This window comes from Argopecten irradians, chromosome 9 (assembly GCF_041381155.1).
Source record: "Argopecten irradians isolate NY chromosome 9, Ai_NY, whole genome shotgun sequence".
Classification (NCBI taxonomy): Eukaryota; Metazoa; Mollusca; class Bivalvia; order Pectinida; family Pectinidae; genus Argopecten; species Argopecten irradians.
This window is the reverse complement of record NC_091142.1, coordinates 26,765,858-26,785,601: the sequence shown is the minus strand read 5'-3', so window position 1 is coordinate 26,785,601 and position 19,744 is coordinate 26,765,858. Positions and strand designations below refer to the sequence as shown.

At 34.0% G+C, this 19,744-nt stretch overlaps 1 protein-coding gene and 1 long non-coding RNA gene across 2 annotated transcripts in view; one reads left to right on the top strand and one right to left on the bottom strand.

The window, feature by feature from the left end:
- The window catches only part of LOC138331912 (uncharacterized), a 33,079-nt gene that overhangs the window by 924 nt on the left and 12,411 nt on the right, over window positions 1-19,744 (bottom strand). Inside the window, exons 2-4 of the long non-coding RNA XR_011209748.1 lie at window positions 9,509-9,570; window positions 9,273-9,289; window positions 4,047-4,142 (exon numbers count right to left, since the gene is read on the bottom strand). This is a non-coding gene — a long non-coding RNA (uncharacterized lncRNA). The remainder of the gene's footprint in view (window positions 1-4,046; window positions 4,143-9,272; window positions 9,290-9,508; window positions 9,571-19,744) is intronic.
- On the top strand, window positions 4,609-13,120 carry LOC138331909 (uncharacterized). Its single transcript, XM_069279770.1, has 2 exons — window positions 4,609-4,799; window positions 11,277-13,120. Exons 1-2 carry the CDS (start codon window positions 4,791-4,793, stop codon window positions 12,438-12,440), a joined length of 1,173 nt encoding a protein of 390 aa, XP_069135871.1. The 5' UTR covers window positions 4,609-4,790; the 3' UTR covers window positions 12,441-13,120.

The following is a 19,744-nucleotide window of genomic DNA, read 5'->3' as shown; positions in this document are numbered from 1 at the left end:
GCTTAATTCTAAGGAACAGTAACGCTTTCATCTCATTATTATCAGCTATAGAAATACAATGTTTTATCATAATAGACACACCCCGTATTAGATTTATCCGGAAATAGTTATCAAAAGAATATACATTTGGTTTCTTTGTACACATGCACGCTGTCTAACGATACAGATATTAAGAAGAAACCTCATTGGTTTGATAATCTTGGTTTTAAAATGTTTTTTACATGTTCGCCATCTTAACAATTGATCAAAAGACGCACCATTTGGCGGGGTGTGTGTCCATAAATGAAATGCTTGAACATAAGCTATAAGCAATATCCATGCTCCATGCTCCATGCTAACTTTCACCTTAAAACACTTTAATATTATTAGTTAGTACATCACATGACATAATGCTGGATTCTGATTGGCTACACACATGGGTACAATTTTCAATAGTGCTAGGGTAAGCGGGCACTATTGAGGTGGCGCGAAATCGAACGTGAATGTATTGTGACGTCACCATTACATGACAGCATTAAATTGTTACGCTTCGACCAAGACGTCAAGATGGCGGAAAGGCTGTTGTGTGTGGGGATGGAAGCAAATGTTGCTTTTCTACAGAGGATAGTTCACTCATGTTCTATGTTAATCTACTTTTAATCTTCATGAAGCTGAATCCCATTTTATAGAAACACAGATTTCTGCAACAATTCATATGTTGTACTTTTAATGTAACAACGTGGTGTGGAAATGAAGATAGCGATGCGAGGTGTCGTTTGACGTGTTTCTGCTACGATTACATAAAAACGGGTCTCATGTGAGGGTGATGTACTAAAGCCATTATGGCCTGTTTGAGAGGGTATTATTGCCTCATAGTATTGTCTCGTGATAAAATAGTGCCCTCGCCTTCGACAATACTATGGGGCCCTTCGACAATACTATGGGGCCCTCTCAACCAGGCCATAGTAGATAATTAAGGATAACTTAAAGGATCCAATCGCGATCACGTGTAGTATAGGGCCCATATTTTTAAATAAAAATGTCCGTGCCAACTTTTAGCTTCAACCATATCAATATAAAATGTTTTGGGTTAAGGCATTTTTACCGGAAATTGGCGATTGATTTCTCAAATATTTAAATACTATATAACATGTTCATGTCAACTACAAGCTTTAACTTCTTAAAGAATTTGAAAGGTTTTTTTTTTTTTTTTTTTGCGCCAAGTAAAATAAAGTTTCAAAAAATGATAATATTCCACGGTTTCTTTTATACAATGATGCTGAAAATTCTATAAAAATTATCAATAAATCATATGCAACTGTTTCACCCATTGCTACCATTTTTGTTAAATCAATATCAATTGGGGACAAAGAATTGTAAATCCATATCAATTGGGGACAACGAATTATATAAATCCAGTTTCAAAATGTGGAAAAGATCCTTAAGATCATCAGAGTATCTAATATTTATACAGATATTCTAAATCGACGTTTGTCTAAATGAATTGAGCAGAAGTAGAGGCCGTATAGCACACCAATATATTATGTATACTTATTTGTGCTTAGTGGATATGACAAGGGCTGTTGACAATATAAAGAGAGAGGTGTCATAGGAAATTAAAAATAGGTAACAAAGGTTTTTTTAGGGGCAGTTAAGTCCTTTTACTCAAAACGTTTCTCGGGGGTTATTGTAATCAGGTTTCGAAGTTTTTCTGACATTGGTTCTCTGTATTTTGATTAATGATTGAGCAAATGACATAGAGTTGTTAAAATGTGGTGTAAAGGAAGATTGTGTAATTTCAAGTATCGTATATGTCCCTAAAACAGAGATATTACAGAAAATGTTCAACTGGAATAGCTAACGCGCGTTATTTAAAATATCTGTACAAAAAAGCAGTTTACACACCAGTACACAACAAACAATACCAATCATTCCTTAATTAAATGCATTTTTACACCTTGTTCCATCAGTTGTTTCGGCAAAATAATTTTGACAGCTTTTTAAAACGATTTCATCCCCTGAAATTAAACTTCAAGATAATGCGGGCAGCAAAATTGATTGGTCATTACCAAAGATAATCAGAAAGTGACCCCTAATAGGTTGATATCAGATTCCCCTACCGAGCAGTAATAGTAAGGATCTGTGCATTAACCAGAGTGTACTTTATATAATGGCCTGAAGAAATTTTGGACATACAATTTGATCTGTCCGTGAACTATGTAAGTCAGTCTGCCTTATTGTTGTAGTATATATATATATATGATAAATTTAAAGAAAAATCCTTACGGACGAAATCTATAAGAAATAAAAACAATAACGACTGACTAGTGAGCGCTTTCGCCCCATTCAATATATATATATACGCACTGAAAATGACTTATGTTGTATTTTCTAATAGTAAATTATACAACTTTTATTTAACATGTGTTCTAATAGTAAATTATACAACTTTTATTTAACATGTGCTATTTTTATCTATGGATTTTTTTATTGTTAACAAATATAAGGAGGTATCACAATGTCAGTATAAAACAAGTAGTGTTTTAGGTGTCAGTGAGAATGCTAGGGATTTCTGTACTCTACAACCTGATATAAGATTAGCTATGTCAATAAATGAGAATAGTAGAGTTAGTTTATAATAGGTACATGACATCTCTTAAGTTTAGAATCCTGGAAAAACTTAAATTACAAACAACATCACTAGTAAAGCTCTAGAAGTTATTGGTTTCTCTTATTTTACAAACAAATACAGCAGAGTGGAGGTTATAAAGTTGAGGTGGAAAATCCAAGACAAAGAATAATAGTTTAACCTTCTTAGGAATGATAGAAATAATGTTGTTGATGGTGATAAACTTCGAATCTCTCATACTTTTAATTTGCAAACACGTCATTACACTTGTAAATCTAACATTCACGCCGAATCTATAAATGCAAAGTCTTACTTAGTACTAAGAGTAGTCGACTATAAATCGAGTCAGACATACACGACTACTGATTCCCATTGGTCAACGTCCTTGTATATTTTGTATTATATCAAAGTATACAGAAGATTAATTCCATGTAATGATTGTTTTTAGAGAGTATGGTGTTTTCTCATGCTTATAAAGAGTATGATGTTTTCAGAGAAAGGAGAAATTTCCTTTGTAATGAACTGTCCAGAGGTGCAGTTGTAGTATATTTTAGCTCATTGTACTTTTATGTATGCACACAATTTAAAGCATCTTCAGATAAGATTTGACAGCTGTTGTTTTACGCACCCAGCACATTATTTCATTCTATGATACAATGTATATCTATTTTGTGTCGTGTTTAATAAGTCATCCCATGTCCTTTTATCTTAAATCCCTTGGTGATTTTACGTAAACATGTATGCTTCATCTAACACGTTAATAAAACTATTTAATCTTGAATCTTTTTATTCGTTACTGAAACTGGACACTAAACTAATCTCTGATACAAAGTATTGGTTTATCAGCCAATCAGAAGTGATACCACTGCTGTGGTTTTAGCTCGCATAAAAGGAAGGTGAGCTCATATCCTGGTGAAGCATCTTTTATTTGCCAATCTGTTTCATCCATGCACTGAAATAACTTATTTCTCAATATAAAAGACAACCGAAGACCTAATATTGTGTATGCAGCGTCTGTGGTGACGGGCCACCAAGTCTCTTCAAATGGATGTGGCTTTTTTTTACTTTCAATGGTAAAATAGTTAAGCAGCTTATAAATCTGACATTCTCAACATCTGTTTCGGAAGTTAACGAATAATTTGTGTACCTAAAGGCATTTATAAACTGACCAGAGTTTGATATTAAGCTTGCAGCTTGTTGGTCAGGTTAACATGAATCAAGATCACTAAGGTCCAAGATGCAGTAGATTATAAATAATAGTCTCTTAAAGAACTCTTATATTTCAGCTGTATCTGAAAGGAGTGGATTTTCTGATTGGACATTGTACCACTAGACCTCCATATACATGTATAAGTGTACATGTATGGTCAGCAAACTCCATTTAGTGATAATTTATACAAAGAAAATGACGATTAAATATCTTAAATGTACTACATACCTTAAGCGATAAATAGATGAATGAAGTTTTAATTTCCATAAAGTGGGTCGTCTGATGTTTCCCCCTGTCTAATTGCCGCGCAGTATAAGACTGGCACTGCAAGCGGCAAAACAGAAAAATGAACCTTGAATGTTTACAAACAAGGGGAAAATGACATATTCTGAGGCTTAAACTTCATCTTAGGCTATTACAAAGATGTTTGATATTATGAATATTCTCGACACTTACATATGTATTATTTTGCTTCTAAGACGTAGCGGCCGTGTTAAACAATCCTATATATATTAACAGTGCATGCTGCTCCATCACATTACATGTATGGAGGTCATGGAAAACAACTCTTCCAAAATCCTGTCGCTTGTATTATATGTACTGTAGTGTTTTGATTTCAACTTTATTTTCTTATCGATGTTACATTGATGTATATACAACATTCACTCATTTATTTTATGAATAATTAAATGTCAAAAACAAGTCAATTAGGACTCCAATCTAATCATAATTAAACTCGTGTTGCTTTAATACAATATTTGAATTAAATTGAGCTATGATAAGAAGTTAACACTGGTATGCGTCCATTGTGATGACAGTGTGCTCATACAATACAAACGTTTGTGTATAAGACAATAGAGATATGTATAGACTGTTGTTGTCTATGACTTGTGTGTATCTACACCGCCTGAGCTATTGAACAGCGAGTCTACCTCTGTCACGGCTAATACCATACACACCAGTACATGTACAATGCAAACGGTAAGTCCAGCTTTAGTGTAAACTATTAACTTTAAACAGCATTTATTTATGTTTTAATGTGTCAGATAATCGTTTGATATTGCTTACCTGCTGGTAGGAATGTAATACAAATGTGTGCACTATGTGAATTAAACTTTTCCAAACGGTGATATCCGGGAATGGTTGTTTTATTACAGTTTGTATTAATATTATTTTCAACATTCTTCCATAAAAATATCGTACAGATTTGAAAAGATTTATACGAAGCTTGTAAATTGTGTATATGCTTTTATAAACATGTTGACAATAGTGTTTCAAATTTTAAATCATTTTCAAAAAATGTAATATTTTACCACATATTATTTCAAAAAGTTGACATCCGGGATAACATGTTTTCTGAAATGAAGCAAATGAGATATGATTGCCATATAACTATGCATGTTACAATGTAAAAATCCTGCGATTGGTCATTCTCAACTTCCTTCCCTTCTGATTGATTGCATTCACTGTAAATATGGCTTTCAACTTCAGACTATATTTTATCGCACATTTTCTTTTCAATTACATTTATCACAGGAAGCTGCTGATCTAAAGTGTAAATAAAAGATTATTAGCTCGTTAATTTGTCACTTTTATGACAGAAAGATATGTATGACACAATTTATGGTGAAACAAGTGATCACGGCTGTATAACGATAGAGTTATGGGATATACAAGCTCCTAAAGATAGCGTTATGGAAGAAACAAGCTTCTAAAGATAGCGTTATGGAAAAAACAAGCTCCTAAAGATAGCGTTATGGAATAAACAAGCTCCTAAAGATAGCGTTATGGAATAAACAAGCTTCTAAAGATAGCGTTATGGAAGAAACAAGCTTCTAAAGATAGCGTTATGGAATAAACAAGCTTCTAAAGATAGCGTTATGGAAGAAACAAGCTTCTAAAGATAGCGTTATGGAAGAAACAAGCTTCTAAAGATAGCGTTATGGAATAAACAAGCTTCTAAAGATAGCGTTATGGAAGAAACAAGCTTCTAAAGATAGCGTTATGGAAGAAACAAGCTTCTAAAGATAGCGTTATGGAATAAACAAGCTTCTAAAGATAGCGTTATGGAATAAACAAGCTTCTAAAGATAGCGTTATGGAAGAAACAAGCTTCTAAAGATAGCGTTATGGAATAAACAAGCTTCTAAAGATAGCGTTATGGAAGAAACAAGCTTCTAAAGATAGCGTTATGGAATAAACAAGCTTCTAAAGATAGCGTTATGGAATAAACAAGCTCCTAAAGATAGCGTTATGGAAAAACAATTCTAAAGATAGCGTTATGGAAGAAACAAGCTTCTAAAGATAGCGTTATGGAATAAACAAGCTCCTAAAGATAGCGTTATGGAATAAACAAGCTCCTAAAGATAGCGTTATGGAATAAACAAGCTCCTAAAGATAGCGTTATGGAAACAAAACAAGCTCCTAAAGATAGCGTTATGGAATAAACAAAGCTAAACAAGCTCCTAAAGATAGCGTTATGGAATAAACAAGCTCCTAAAGATAGCGTTATGGAAAAACAAGCTCCTAAAGATAGCGTTATGGAATAAACAAGCTCCTAAAGATAGCGTTATGGAATAAACAAGCTCCTAAAGATAGCGTTATGGAATAAACAAGCTCCTAAAGATAGCGTTATGGAAGAAACAAGCTCCTAAAGATAGCGTTATGGAAGAAAACAAGCTCCTAAAGATAGCGTTATGGAATAAACAAGCTCCTAAAGATAGCGTTATGGAATAAACAAGCTCCTAAAGATAGCGTTATGGAATAAACAAGCTCCTAAAGATAGCGTTATGGAATAAACAAGCTCCTAAAGATAGCGTTATGGAATAAACAAGCTCCTAAAGATAGCGTTATGGAATAAACAAGCTCCTAAAGATAGCGTTATGGAATAAACAAGCTCCAAGATGCTATGAAAAACAAGCGTCTAAGATGGTTATGGAATAAACAAGCTCCTAAAGATAGCGTTATGGAATAAACAAGCTCCTAAAGATAGCGTTATGGAATAAACAAGCTCCTAAAGATAGCGTTATGGAATAAACAAGCTCCTAAAGATAGCGTTATGGAATAAACAAGCTCCTAAAGATAGCGTTATGGAATAAAACTAAGATGCGTTTGGAAAACAAGCTCCTAAAGATAGCGTTATGGAATAAACAAGCTCTAAAGATAGCTCAGTAAGGCGTTATGAATAAACAAGCTCCTAAAGATAGCGTTATGGAATAAACAAGCTCCTAAAGATAGCGTTATGGAATAAACAAGCTCCTAAAGATAGCGTTATGGAAAAACAAGCTCCTAAAGATAGCGTTATGGAAAAACAAGCTCCTAAGATAGCGTTATGGAAAAACAAGTCCTAAAGATAGCGTTATGGAAGAAACAAGCTCCTAAAGATAGCGTTATGGAATAAACAAGCTCCTAAAGATAGCGTTATGGAATAAACAAGCTCCTAAAGATAGCGTTATGGAATAAACAAGCTCCTAAAGATAGCGTTATGGAAGAAACAAGCTCCTAAAGATAGCGTTATGGAAGAAACAAGCTCCTAAAGATAGCGTTATGGAAGAAACAAGCTCCTAAAGATAGCGTTATGGAAGAAACAAGCTCCTAAAGATAGCGTTATGGAAGAAACAAGCTCCTAAAGATAGCGTTATGGAAGAAACAAGCTCCTAAAGATAGCGTTATGGAAGAAACAAGCTCCTAAAGATAGCGTTATGGGATAAACAAGCTCCTAAAGATAGCGTTATGGAATAAACAAGCTCCTAAAGATAGCGTTATGGAATAAACAAGCTCCTAAAGATAGCGTTATGGAATAAACAAGCTCCTAAAGATAGCGTTATGGAATAAACAAGCTCCTAAAGATAGCGTTATGGAATAAACAAGCTCCTAAAGATAGCGTTATGGAAGAAACAAGCTCCTAAAGATAGCGTTATGGAAGAAACAAGCTCCTAAAGATAGCGTTATGGAATAAACAAGCTCCTAAAGATAGCGTTATGGAATAAACAAGCTCCTAAAGATAGCGTTATGGAATAAACAAGCTCCTAAAGATAGCGTTATGGAATAAACAAGCTCCTAAAGATAGCGTTATGGAATAAACAAGCTCCTAAAGATAGCGTTATGGAAGAAACAAGCTCCTAAAGATAGCGTTATGGAAGAAACAAGCTCCTAAAGATAGCGTTATGGAAGAAACAAGCTCCTAAAGATAGCGTTATGGAATAAACAAGCTTCTAAAGATAGCGTTATGGAAGAAACAAGCTTCTAAAGATAGCGTTATGGAAGAAACAAGCTTCTAAAGATAGCGTTATGGAATAAACAAGCTCCTAAAGATAGCGTTATGGAAATAAACAAGCTCCTAAAGATAGCGTTATGGAATAAACAAGCTCCTAAAGATACAGTTATGGGATAAACAAGCTCCTAAAGATACAGTAATGGGATAAACAAGCTTCTAAAGATAGCGTTATGGAATAAACAAGCTTCTAAAGATAGCGTTATGGAATAAACAAGCTTCTAAAGATAGCGTTATGGAATAAACAAGCTTCTAAAGATAGCGTTATGGAATAAACGAGCTTCTAAAGATAGCGTCATGGGATATACAAGCTCCTAAAGATAGCGTCATGGGATATACAAGCTCCTAAAGAAACAGTAATGGAATAAACAAGCTCCTAAAGATAGCGTTATGGAATAAACAAGCTCCTAAAGATAGAGTTAATGGAATAAACAAGCTCCTAAAGATAGCAGTTATGGAATAAACAAGCTCCTAAAGATAGAGTTATGGGATATAAACAAGCTCCTAAAGAAACAGTAATGGGATAAACAAGCTCCTAAAGATAGCGTTATGGAATAAACAAGCTCCTAAAGATAGCGTTATGGAATAAACAAGCTCCTAAAGATAGCGTTATGGCTCTAAAGAAGCGTTAGGAAGAAAAAGCTCTCCTAGGAAGAACAAGCTCCTAAAGATAGAGTATGGGATATACAAGCTCCTAAAGATAGCGTTATGGAATATAAACAAGCTCCTAAAGAAAGCGTTATGGAATAAACAAGCTCCTAAAGATAGAGTTATGGTATACACAAATATATAAAGATAGAGTTAGGGGATAAACAAGCTCATAAAGATAGAGTAATAAGATATACAAGCTCCCCAACGAGGTATGGAGTTATGGAAGACACTCGCTATAAAGTTCGTGTTCTTTCCAAATTTAGAAATAAATCAGTTAACTCGAGTTTGATAAATATGATAAACAACAATCACTTGTTAGGGAACCTCTATTTAAACAACTCATATATGCAGTTTGATTTGACTGTATATACCAGAAACATATATACATATAGGCCTATTAGTATGAATACAAGCTCTGGAATTAAGCAAAATACTTAGCAAATTTTTAACATCACATATTAATTAATTGATGACTGAAAATAACTTGTATTCGTTTGTATTCAGCAACCCATCTGACCATGCAATATGTACCACACTCAAATCGGAGGCTGAAATATCAAATAGAAAAATACATAGTAAGATGTTTTCATAAAAAAGTGTTCCATTGCAACTTAAAATACAAAACATGAATAAGTTTTATTGAAAGCAATTCCAAACTGAGGGGCCGCGGTGGCCTAGTGGTAAAGATGTCTCGACATATTACCACAATCCCTCTACCTCTTGGTCGCGAATTCAAATCCCATGTAGGGCAGTTGCCATATACTTACCGCTGATCTATGGTTTCTCTTCGGGTACTCCGGCTTTCCTCCACCAACAAACCTGGCACGTCCTTACATGATTTGAAAATTAAAAAGAGATTAAACAACGAAACATACTTACCATACCACTCAGATCATAATATTAATTTTGATAAATGAGCAGTTTCATTATTATCCATTGAAAATACTGTCCAATATCATTCGGCATACTGAATAATCCATATGAAACATTTTCAATCTGATTACAGCCAAATTCCAACTAATCAGAGCCACAGTTTTTAAACATGGCAACGAAGCATTTATACCCCATATTCTCTTTGAACCAATTTTCACTTTGCCAATAACATAATCATACAATCAGAGATATCCATTTTGATACCATGCATGTCAACCAAGGAATTTGATAAATATCCGTTCTTGTATACACAGTATGTCCCACGTCTTTTCCTCAACGTATAGATTGAAATACCAAACATCAAAATGGATAGTATTTAGGCCTTTGCACAAAAAATTGTTCCTTTGCTACTTACAATTCATGTGTTTAAGACACTCGAATTCACAATTCACAATCTGAATTCACAATTCACAATCTGAATACAATTAACAATTTTAATACAATTCACAATCTGAATACAATTCACAATTTGAATACAATTCACGCAACAGAGAATGGCGAGAGAGTATTTTACTAGTGGGAGAATTGTGGGCTTACCTTGACAAATAACAACGTTTTCTGTTCTTCCCTTGTTTTCAAAACTGTAGCAGTATGCTTTCTTAAATCTACTCAAATGAAATAGAAATAATTAAGGAAAGGTGGTTCCATTTTTGCGTGTTTGTACATGTAGTTTAAATGAAATTGAAACAAGCAGATCTCAAGTCCTTTCTTACAAAGACCAATACACAATCATTAAAGGTTATTATAAAATACAACAAGTAGAAAACATTTCAAATTTAACATTTTATTTATTTATTTGGCTTGTGAACCCCATCTTAAAATGTTTACATAGTGCCTTGAACTATATTTGGGTGTTTACTCATGTCGTATGAACACAAAAATAATGTGGAATAAGTCGTTTGCTTTTGGTCAGTGCGCACTTACTACTAAAAGTAATTCGTCTGTTCCTGTGTTTGATAGAGAAAAATAACATTCGTCAGCGGTGTAGCATCTTTAAGAATTCTATCAATATAGACGTATTAACTAGATATTGTTAAAGCATAATGTATATTGATACCAGGATAATGAAATTAAACAATTTGTTAGTTGAGGTTTTCAAAATCTAGATTAGATTTAAGTTTAAAAACAAGATATGGTTTTTATTTCTCATTTCGACTTTTCGCCCCCAAAAGCGAAAACCCCCCCAAAAGCGAAAACCCAGCAAAAACATTATGCAGACTTATTATCGCACTTAATAATCGTCGTATTGTATTGTATTTCATATTGTTTTCTCAATTTTCGGCCAAATACAAAAATGAAGTACTAACTAATTTATCTAAATTAGTAGTATCGATGTAATTGTAATCTATTGACTCACTGATGCTTTGTTGATTTAGTATTACGACATTTTTTTTTCAATTCATTTTTCTTGGCAAAATCCCCTTTATTTCTCTATATCTGTTCTTGTCGAATCATAATATTTCTTGATATTGTTGAACAATAAAGCAATACAGGTAAAACATCTTTTCAGTCAGCCATCATAACGAAACATGATGTTAACTTGTTGTTTCTGTTGATAACTTTGTTTGTTAAACAGTGATTACATTTTAAAACTAATTCTAGGTAACCAGGCACTGTCTGATATGCATGAGTGTAGCTATGGCCTGCGGTTTCTGCCTTCTCTTTTTATGTATGGAGCGCCTGGAACTTCAACAGTTCTTCGCTCCGAGGCTGTTAAAAAATAATGAGGCGACTTCCAAGCGCGAACAGGGAATTAAACCAAGACACGCGAAGACTGGCATCGATGTACATCATGTTTCAAAAAGTTCAACTGATCTGGACAGTTTTAGGAGGAGAAAGGGACGCTTCATAGTATACGATTGCAGTAAAACTTATGCGGGAGAATGCGGAGGTTGGTCCGACAGACTGTCGGGCATGCTAAGTACCTACGTCATATCACTGTTAACTAACCAAACGTTCCTGGTTCGCCATAACAAACCGTGTCCTCTTGAGGACTACCTGGACTACAGGCACCATAACTGGGTGTTCGACCCTGACCTTGTGGAGGAGCTCAACCATCAGTACCTACCTTATTTCTGTAAGGTACCCACATCGGTAAGGTCCCACAGGCGTGAGCTTCTGGCTGTCACGTTCAGTAAGGATGTCAACTTTGTACGGATGAACTGGGACTACACGGAACATTTCAGGGCCACTAAGGGTATAGGGAATGTAGCACCATGGATTACAACACTACAGTATTCTGACATATACAGACATTTCTTTAATTCACTCTTCAAACTAAAACAAGAAATGATTGATCTCCTTCAGGATATCAAGGGAGATAAAAAGCTAGCCTGTGCACATATTCGTATGGGAGAACAAGGAATCGTTCGCACTACTTTGCCTGAGCTGGATTATATATGGAAAATTCTAAAACAAAGGGAAAAACAAAAATTCTCAGTTTTTATAGCAACTGACTCTAATTTAGTGAGAAGAAAGGCTAAATCTATATTTGCAAGATCTATGGTAGAGATAGAAGGTATCATAACTCACATCGACGTCACTAAGAAGGGAGACGTTTGTGCGGGGTTCAGAAAGGCTGTCTTAGACTTCTTCATGCTGACCCTATGTGAAGAGCTGGTCATTACGAGAAGTGGGTTCGGTATAATGGCTGCCTATCTCAGAGAGAGGGACAAGCTATTGTGTCTGACCCCTAACGGTGTCGCCCCCTGCACTAGGTACACCATTCACGATATATACCCTTCTCCTATCCTATCTCCGTTCTGATTACTAGTATGGTATTTCTGCTAATTGTATTGTCCTAGATCTATCCAATACTCAGCACTATAATCTCATATTTATTTAGGCAAAATAAATGTGTGTTTAGGGTTACATTGGCGAAAAAAATAGGGTCAGTCGGTCGGGAGGATTTTTTTATTTTATTTTTTTTTAATTTTTTTTAGTGCCTTTCACTCTAAAATGATGGCCGGAACCGGAATCCCGACTTTTTCATTTTAAAAATTAAGGTCGGGTGTAAAAAAATTCGGGTCGGTCGGGTAACCCTAAACAGATATATTTGTTGGGGGCCTTATACATTCACTTGCCACTTCTACTATATAAACTAACCAAGGCAAAGTAAAGTCTATGGGATTATAACTAACACCCGAAACGTGACTATTATGACGTCACTAATGTTGACATGGGAACGTCAACTGCTCACTGTCAAGATGGCTGTTCCTTCTTGTGGATTACATTGTCGTTGTCATTTTCTGGTCTAACTTAACAACGACGTTAATGTAGAGAATCCTAAAATGAATTAACAGTGTAAATATAGTTATTAAACTATCTTCCTATGGAATGTACCCTTTAATATCCTTTATAATTTAATGAAACATGTTTGTAAACAACACATACTGTTCATAGTTACGACGACATTATTGAAATATTTCGTCAAATTTCTACTTTGAAATAATAATAATGATTTTATGTTTATTAAAAGTTAAATAAAATATTTTTTCTCAGAATAACAAGATATGCTACCCCTACCCCTTAATTTTGAGCTACAAAATGCACCATTTTCAGCCATTTTTGCCAAATTTAACCCTTTATAGAAAAAGTTCTGGTATTAAACTTTTGTTAATATTTTGCTCAGAGAAAAATGGGGGGGTCCGTGTGCTTACTTTTTTGCCCCACTTGAATATTTGTTAGTTTTCAGTATTTTAGAGTAAAAATTAAAAGTGCTCAAATTACTATTAAATGTAAAAATAAAAATAAAATGAATCATTTCATATATTAATGCTCAATATTTTTAATTATCACGAACCAAGTAAAGATTTACAGCAAAAATTAGCTCAATACAGCTAAAAATGCTGGTGCAGTGATGATTTATAGTAAAAACAATTTCAGTAAAAAATGGTAAAAACTTGAAGCGAAAAAAGACACAATTTCAAAATGGCCGCCAAATGGGCCATTTCTTAAAATCCCCGTATAAAATAATCTGCTAAAGTTAGAACTGTAATTTTTTGACAAAATTTGCAAGCAACTGGCAACTTGCTACAGATATTGATAAATTGTATTTGAAAATCTCATAACGTCTTTGATCTTGGTCAGAACCGAATCCCAGAAGAATACATCCTTAAACTATCTTCCTATGTTTTTAGTGATTACTTATACTATATATATTACAGTATTTATCTTTTAGAAAGGTAGTTTTGGTGAAATTACCGTAGCAAGTTTTGAAAAGCGCCATTCCTGAAGATTGTGAAATAAAGATAACTGGTCCTGAGTTTATATCAATTTCGAGCCATCAGAGTGTCAAAAGACAATTTTAGACGTTTAAGTGGCCAAGTTAAAAAATCAGCAAAATTATGTGAGAGGGAAGGGAAGCTCCCCGCAACAAATCTACACCATATAAGATGGGGTTCACAAGCAAAATAAGTAAATAAAATGTTAAAATGTTTCTACTGACTGTCTTTAAAAATAACTATTAATGATTGTGTAATCGGTCTTTGTAAGATAAGGCTTGAAATATGTTTGTTTCATTTTCATTTAAACTACATGCACAAACACGCAAAAATTGGAACCCCATTTCCTTAAATATATCTATTTCATTGGAGTAGATTTATGAAAGGATAGTGTTACAACGCATATTTTTAAAGGATTATTGTAGGAGATGGATACTTATAAATAACACTATCTGGTAAGAGTTATTATTGCGACAAACAATTGTATGTTATTATATTCTTACATAATAAAAACAACATATTTTATGAGAAAAAATACTATGAAAAGAAAATTATAAATGTGCATCAGAGAAAAAAATTAAGGATACATTAGTTAAGAATGACACCAATACAGTGTACATTGTAATACTGTTATCATTACAAAACAATACAAATGCAGTTTATATGCGAGTGTTGGTCCGTAAAAGGGAAATACTCTGTCAGCACGAAAGTAAAGCATCAGAAATACCACAGGGATTTAAAAATCAGTTACAGTCTATATTAATATGGACCCATCAGAGTTGTCCATAGACCATTTTACACTTTTTATGTGTCTTGATAGAAAAATCGTTTTCTAGTGTGCTTAGTACACACTGGTCTTAAAAACGTCTAAATTGGTCTATGGACTCTCTGGTGGGTCCATACTGATATAAATTGTAACTAATACTCAGATCCCCGTGAGAGATACATGTCACAAGATGTAGTTAATTCATCTCCAGAAAGAAATCCAGACGAAACCAGAGGAAACTATCGATTTACAATCAGTCTGACCACATACATGTTCCTAGAGAACATTTCTGCCAGTCTGACCACATACTATACCTACAGTATCTAAATGACATTTCCTGTCCTGGTGGAAACATCCCGTCACGTGTGTGATCCTGTAGGTCGTACAGAAAAACAACGTTTGTTAAGAAATTCAAGTCGTACAGAAAAACAACGTTTGTTAAGAAATTCAAGTGTGAAAACAACGTTTATTAGAATATTTAAGTGGGAAAACAACGTTTTGGAGGAGATTTAAATTGGAAAACAACATTTGTTAGGAGATTTAAGTGGGAAAACAACGTTTGTTAGGAGATTTAAGTGGGAAAACAACGTTATGTATTATATTTAAGTGGGAAAACAACGTTTGTTTGGAGATTCATCATATAAGAACTCCCGTACCCGATACAATTCTTTACAATACGGTTTCGTTGGGATAGTAGTGTTTCACGAAAATTTACTCATCAATCGACTTCCTCATAGATGCTTATCATAAATTAACAAAATTTGTAATGGGGTAGGTCATCAATATTGTACAGATGGCTGGACATGGATTGACCACTGGTAGCCAAAGGGGCATGTTCAAATACAATAAAAATGTAACCAATGAGCGAATGGTATCAATTATTTGTTCACCCATTCACCCCTCACATTTCTTCATGGGCTGTTCCAGTCCTTGAAAATTGAAGAGTCCAAATGTCTCTTCAGGGGAGAAAGATTTAAAATCTAAAATTGGATTTAAATTGACATAACATTTATTTAATCAATGGATATTGCTAACAGCAAAAATGGTGTGGTTTGAGTCATGTATTTTGAGGAATTGAACTGTATGAGAAATGTGATCTTACATAGTCCATCCTCCGCCTTTTCTTGGTGCACTGTAGCCCTAACTGGCTCCATGGTAGTGGCATCAAAACCTCTGCTTTATCAATATCAAAATGTGGATTTCAGAAATCCCAAAACAACGCGGTTTTTGTGACGTCACACTCACCGGAAGGTGGGACTAATCGACGGTAAATCTAAATTTATCTACGTCGTTTTGGGATCTCGAAAACCTCCACATTCATACTTATTTTCACGTTTGTGAGAAGACGAAAATGAGGGGTGTTAATTACTGTGTATAAATTTTGTCTTCAAATAGATAAAATGAAACGAAGAAAACCTCAGGATTCCATATTTTATACCATTTTTGTCTTTCTGGTAGATTTATTTTCCCCATTTAGTGTCCCAACACGTGTGAATAAGTCGTTCTTCTCTTCTTTTTTTTTTCTTCTTTTTTTTTTCCTGTTCCATTTAGTTATTTTTTGTAACACCCATCCCTCAGCATGCCTGAAAGTTCAACAGAACCATAAACGCCACGACTCCGTATAATATCCTGACCTTTGCACATTTAGATGAAAGAGTCGGATTAACGCGCGTTGTAAATGATCAGAAGATGATGCATAAACGATTCCGCTAGGACACTGTTCACCCATATTTGTGTCAGTGTGCACGTGAGACTGAATTCAATAATGAGAAGATTAATAGAGTGGTACGTCCAATTAGTAAAATCGATAGAGTAAAACAGTCATTAGGCCACCTCATAAAGAATGAAAATGTTCATTATATCAGATACAACAATGATATATAGCGAATGTGTTGATGGATAATTAAAAAACACAGCAAGTCGTGTTGATTCAAGCATCAATCATATAACAGAATTGGGAATTTTCTAGACATAATCTCGTAACAGAATGATCATAGTACGGATATGCAGTGCCTGGTCAAACGTCTGTAGGCGCTTTTAATTTCCCTATACAGTATAAGCTACTTATTATGTATACCTTGATGTTATTGATCTTTAAATCCACCTGGTTTTTCTTATGGATTGATTCTAACCACAATATGCAAATTTATAAGACATTTTTCAGTTTATATTTCTGGGTTAATTTTTCGTTGTGGATTTTCTTTAGCCAGATAATGACACATTAGTGAGGATTTTTTTTTGACAACGTTTTTTTGACAACGTATTGGTACATGTAAGAACAAAGAAGGAGACTGTGTCATAGAGTTTAAAAAACGTAAGAAAATTAGGCGATTATTATCAACTGGATTTGCAGGCAATTCTCTATTTGTGTGCAAAGTTTTGGTAAAATTTCAGAGAAAAATTGTAGAAATACATAGAATATATAGGGAGAATTGACAGTACGGATGCACCATCTTCGATACCCCATGGGTTCACTACCACTGTCGTTATATCCACATCTGGACTATATTTCAAGACTGAAGGCATTTCAGGACTTAACAGCTGACCAATCACAAGCTGATATTTACTTCCTGTGAAGATAACATGGAGCTAGACAGACAATCAACTTCAAAGTGACGTATGTACCATCATTCGATTCTTAAATTTGCTAAAAGGACCAAACTATCTATCACCTGTTGTCGCACACAGAGCCTTCAGTTTTTTTTTTGTTTTTTTTTTCTATGACAGCTCCAGGAGTGTATGACAGCAATGTTAGTATCCCCTGGTATATCGAGGATGGGAGTACATCTTGAGATAACCCATTGGTTTTATCAAATGGGAGTATATATACGTCTAATTGATTAACATATATAGATCGATATCTTGAGAGACCTCTGCCTTAGTTCATTGGATCCGTTTTGATGATACAATGAGATGCAAAAGATGATTACGAAACAAACACTTATGTAGACTCAACATGTAAATGAACGGGAATTACACAAAAAGATACTCAACATGTGAATGAGCGATAATTGCACAAATTGGCGTGTCATGCATGTTTAATTGAAACGACTTGTATGTCATTAAAAAATGCCACAAAATATACAAATTTAAAAGAATGAATTTTTGAAAATTTGAGTTTTGGACTTTTTCTTTCCATTCAAAGCCATTTGTCCGTCTCGAAAGCAACTTGTCTTTATCAATTTGCAGTTATAAAAAGTTCATTTGTGAATATTGGTTTTGTATGATTCATAAGTGTGTTCGAATAGTTTCATATAAAGATAGTACCAAAATATTTCGTTTCTATATTTTTCCTTATTATCAAACTGTACTTATATCTGCATAAGTACATGTCAGTAATTTTTTATTTGTATAAATCACAAATTACTGTATGGGACATTAAAATCCTTCTTTAAAAAGTAACGTATATGTTACAACATACTTAATATATGACTGTAGAAATCTGACAGGATTATTATGTTTTTCTGTTTCATAAATTTCGTCAAAATGCATCAACGAAAATGTACTTTTCAGCGGTTTTACTACTCCGCAATACTTTAGATGTTTTTGCCTAAATTAGCAGCGGTAACGTATCTGTTCTCTTGGTATATATGTCTTTATGAAGTATTAGAAAATAAACGAATTCAATAACACGAATCTGCTTCAAAATTTGTAGTCAAAACTACAACATCGAAATTATCAAACGATAGATCAAAACTATTGAAAGCGGCGTTGATGAAGGGATGATTATGTTTGTACCATATTGGTAACGTATCTGTCTACACCGATTCCCATTGACTACGGATGGTTTTCGGCGTTCTTGTCATTTAATTGGGAAAAAACGACCCGCACGGCTGACAGGTAGATGTGATAACTCAGGATAAACAGTTCGTCTGATATTATTGGCCAACGAAACCTCACTTGTCCTTCGTTGATGTTTTTTGACATGAAGAAAAGGAATAATTCATTCTATTTGTCCTCGCCTTCCTTCACCTGAGAAACGTATCAGTCTCCGTCATACTTGATTGCCACAAACAACCCTAAACTTACATTTTCTGACCATATCTAGTCTGAAACAAATTGCTACAAATAAAACCAAGTTCACTCAAATTGAGTTTACGTACAAAAGTACAGATACGTTAACCAAATATGACAGGTACGTTACCTAATAAACAGATACGTTATTCATGTTTATATATCACTTTACCGTATCATTAGTATAACAAACATTCTAACAGTATCTGGCTATAAAATGTATTTTGAATTAGTCGATGTAACACTATTTTTATTAGTTTTACACTAAATATTAGAGTTAACGGTACATCTTTCATCAAACAGATACGTGATCTTTTATACCAGATACGTTACTATTTTGATATGTGATTTATACATTTAACAATTAATTATATATACCTAATAGCTTAATCAATACAGCTAACTAGTGTTTAGAAAATCACGTAATTATTATCAGAAATGTATATATATGTTACTATGTACAGGTATATAATAAAGGAAAGTAAAGGTTTTTCTTATTTCAAGTTTCCCAACACTGGCAACACAACGAATCTTCCGCTTGTAAACTATTGACAAACTCTCGACACATTGCACACGTGGTTATACACGCTAATTGAATGTTTTTTATGACAAGCTGAGAATTTCTGACGATATGTGGTATTTTTCCATAACGGTACTTCTGTAACGTAACTGATCCCGACACTAACCCCTCTCATCATTTAAATGACACCGTGTCGACTTGATCCGACCAACCACAAAACATTGTAACACTTAGTATTATATAACCTTTTCAAACTGTGATAGTGGATTTATCTCTGTGGAAGTGGCCATCCAATGTAATCAAGTACATAGTAGTAACGTATCTGTTGATTTCCGATGCAGTAACATTTATATTTCAAGATTAGATCGCACCTGTCTATTTAATTGTTAAGAATTGTCTCCATGCATGTACATAAAATTACAAGTTATATACATGTTAGAAGTTCATTATCACGAAAAAAAACGTGGACATTGGATAATATATCAATTGTTTAATTGAAGCTGATTAAAAATACCTGTGAAAAATCAATACATTTAGGTAGAAAAAT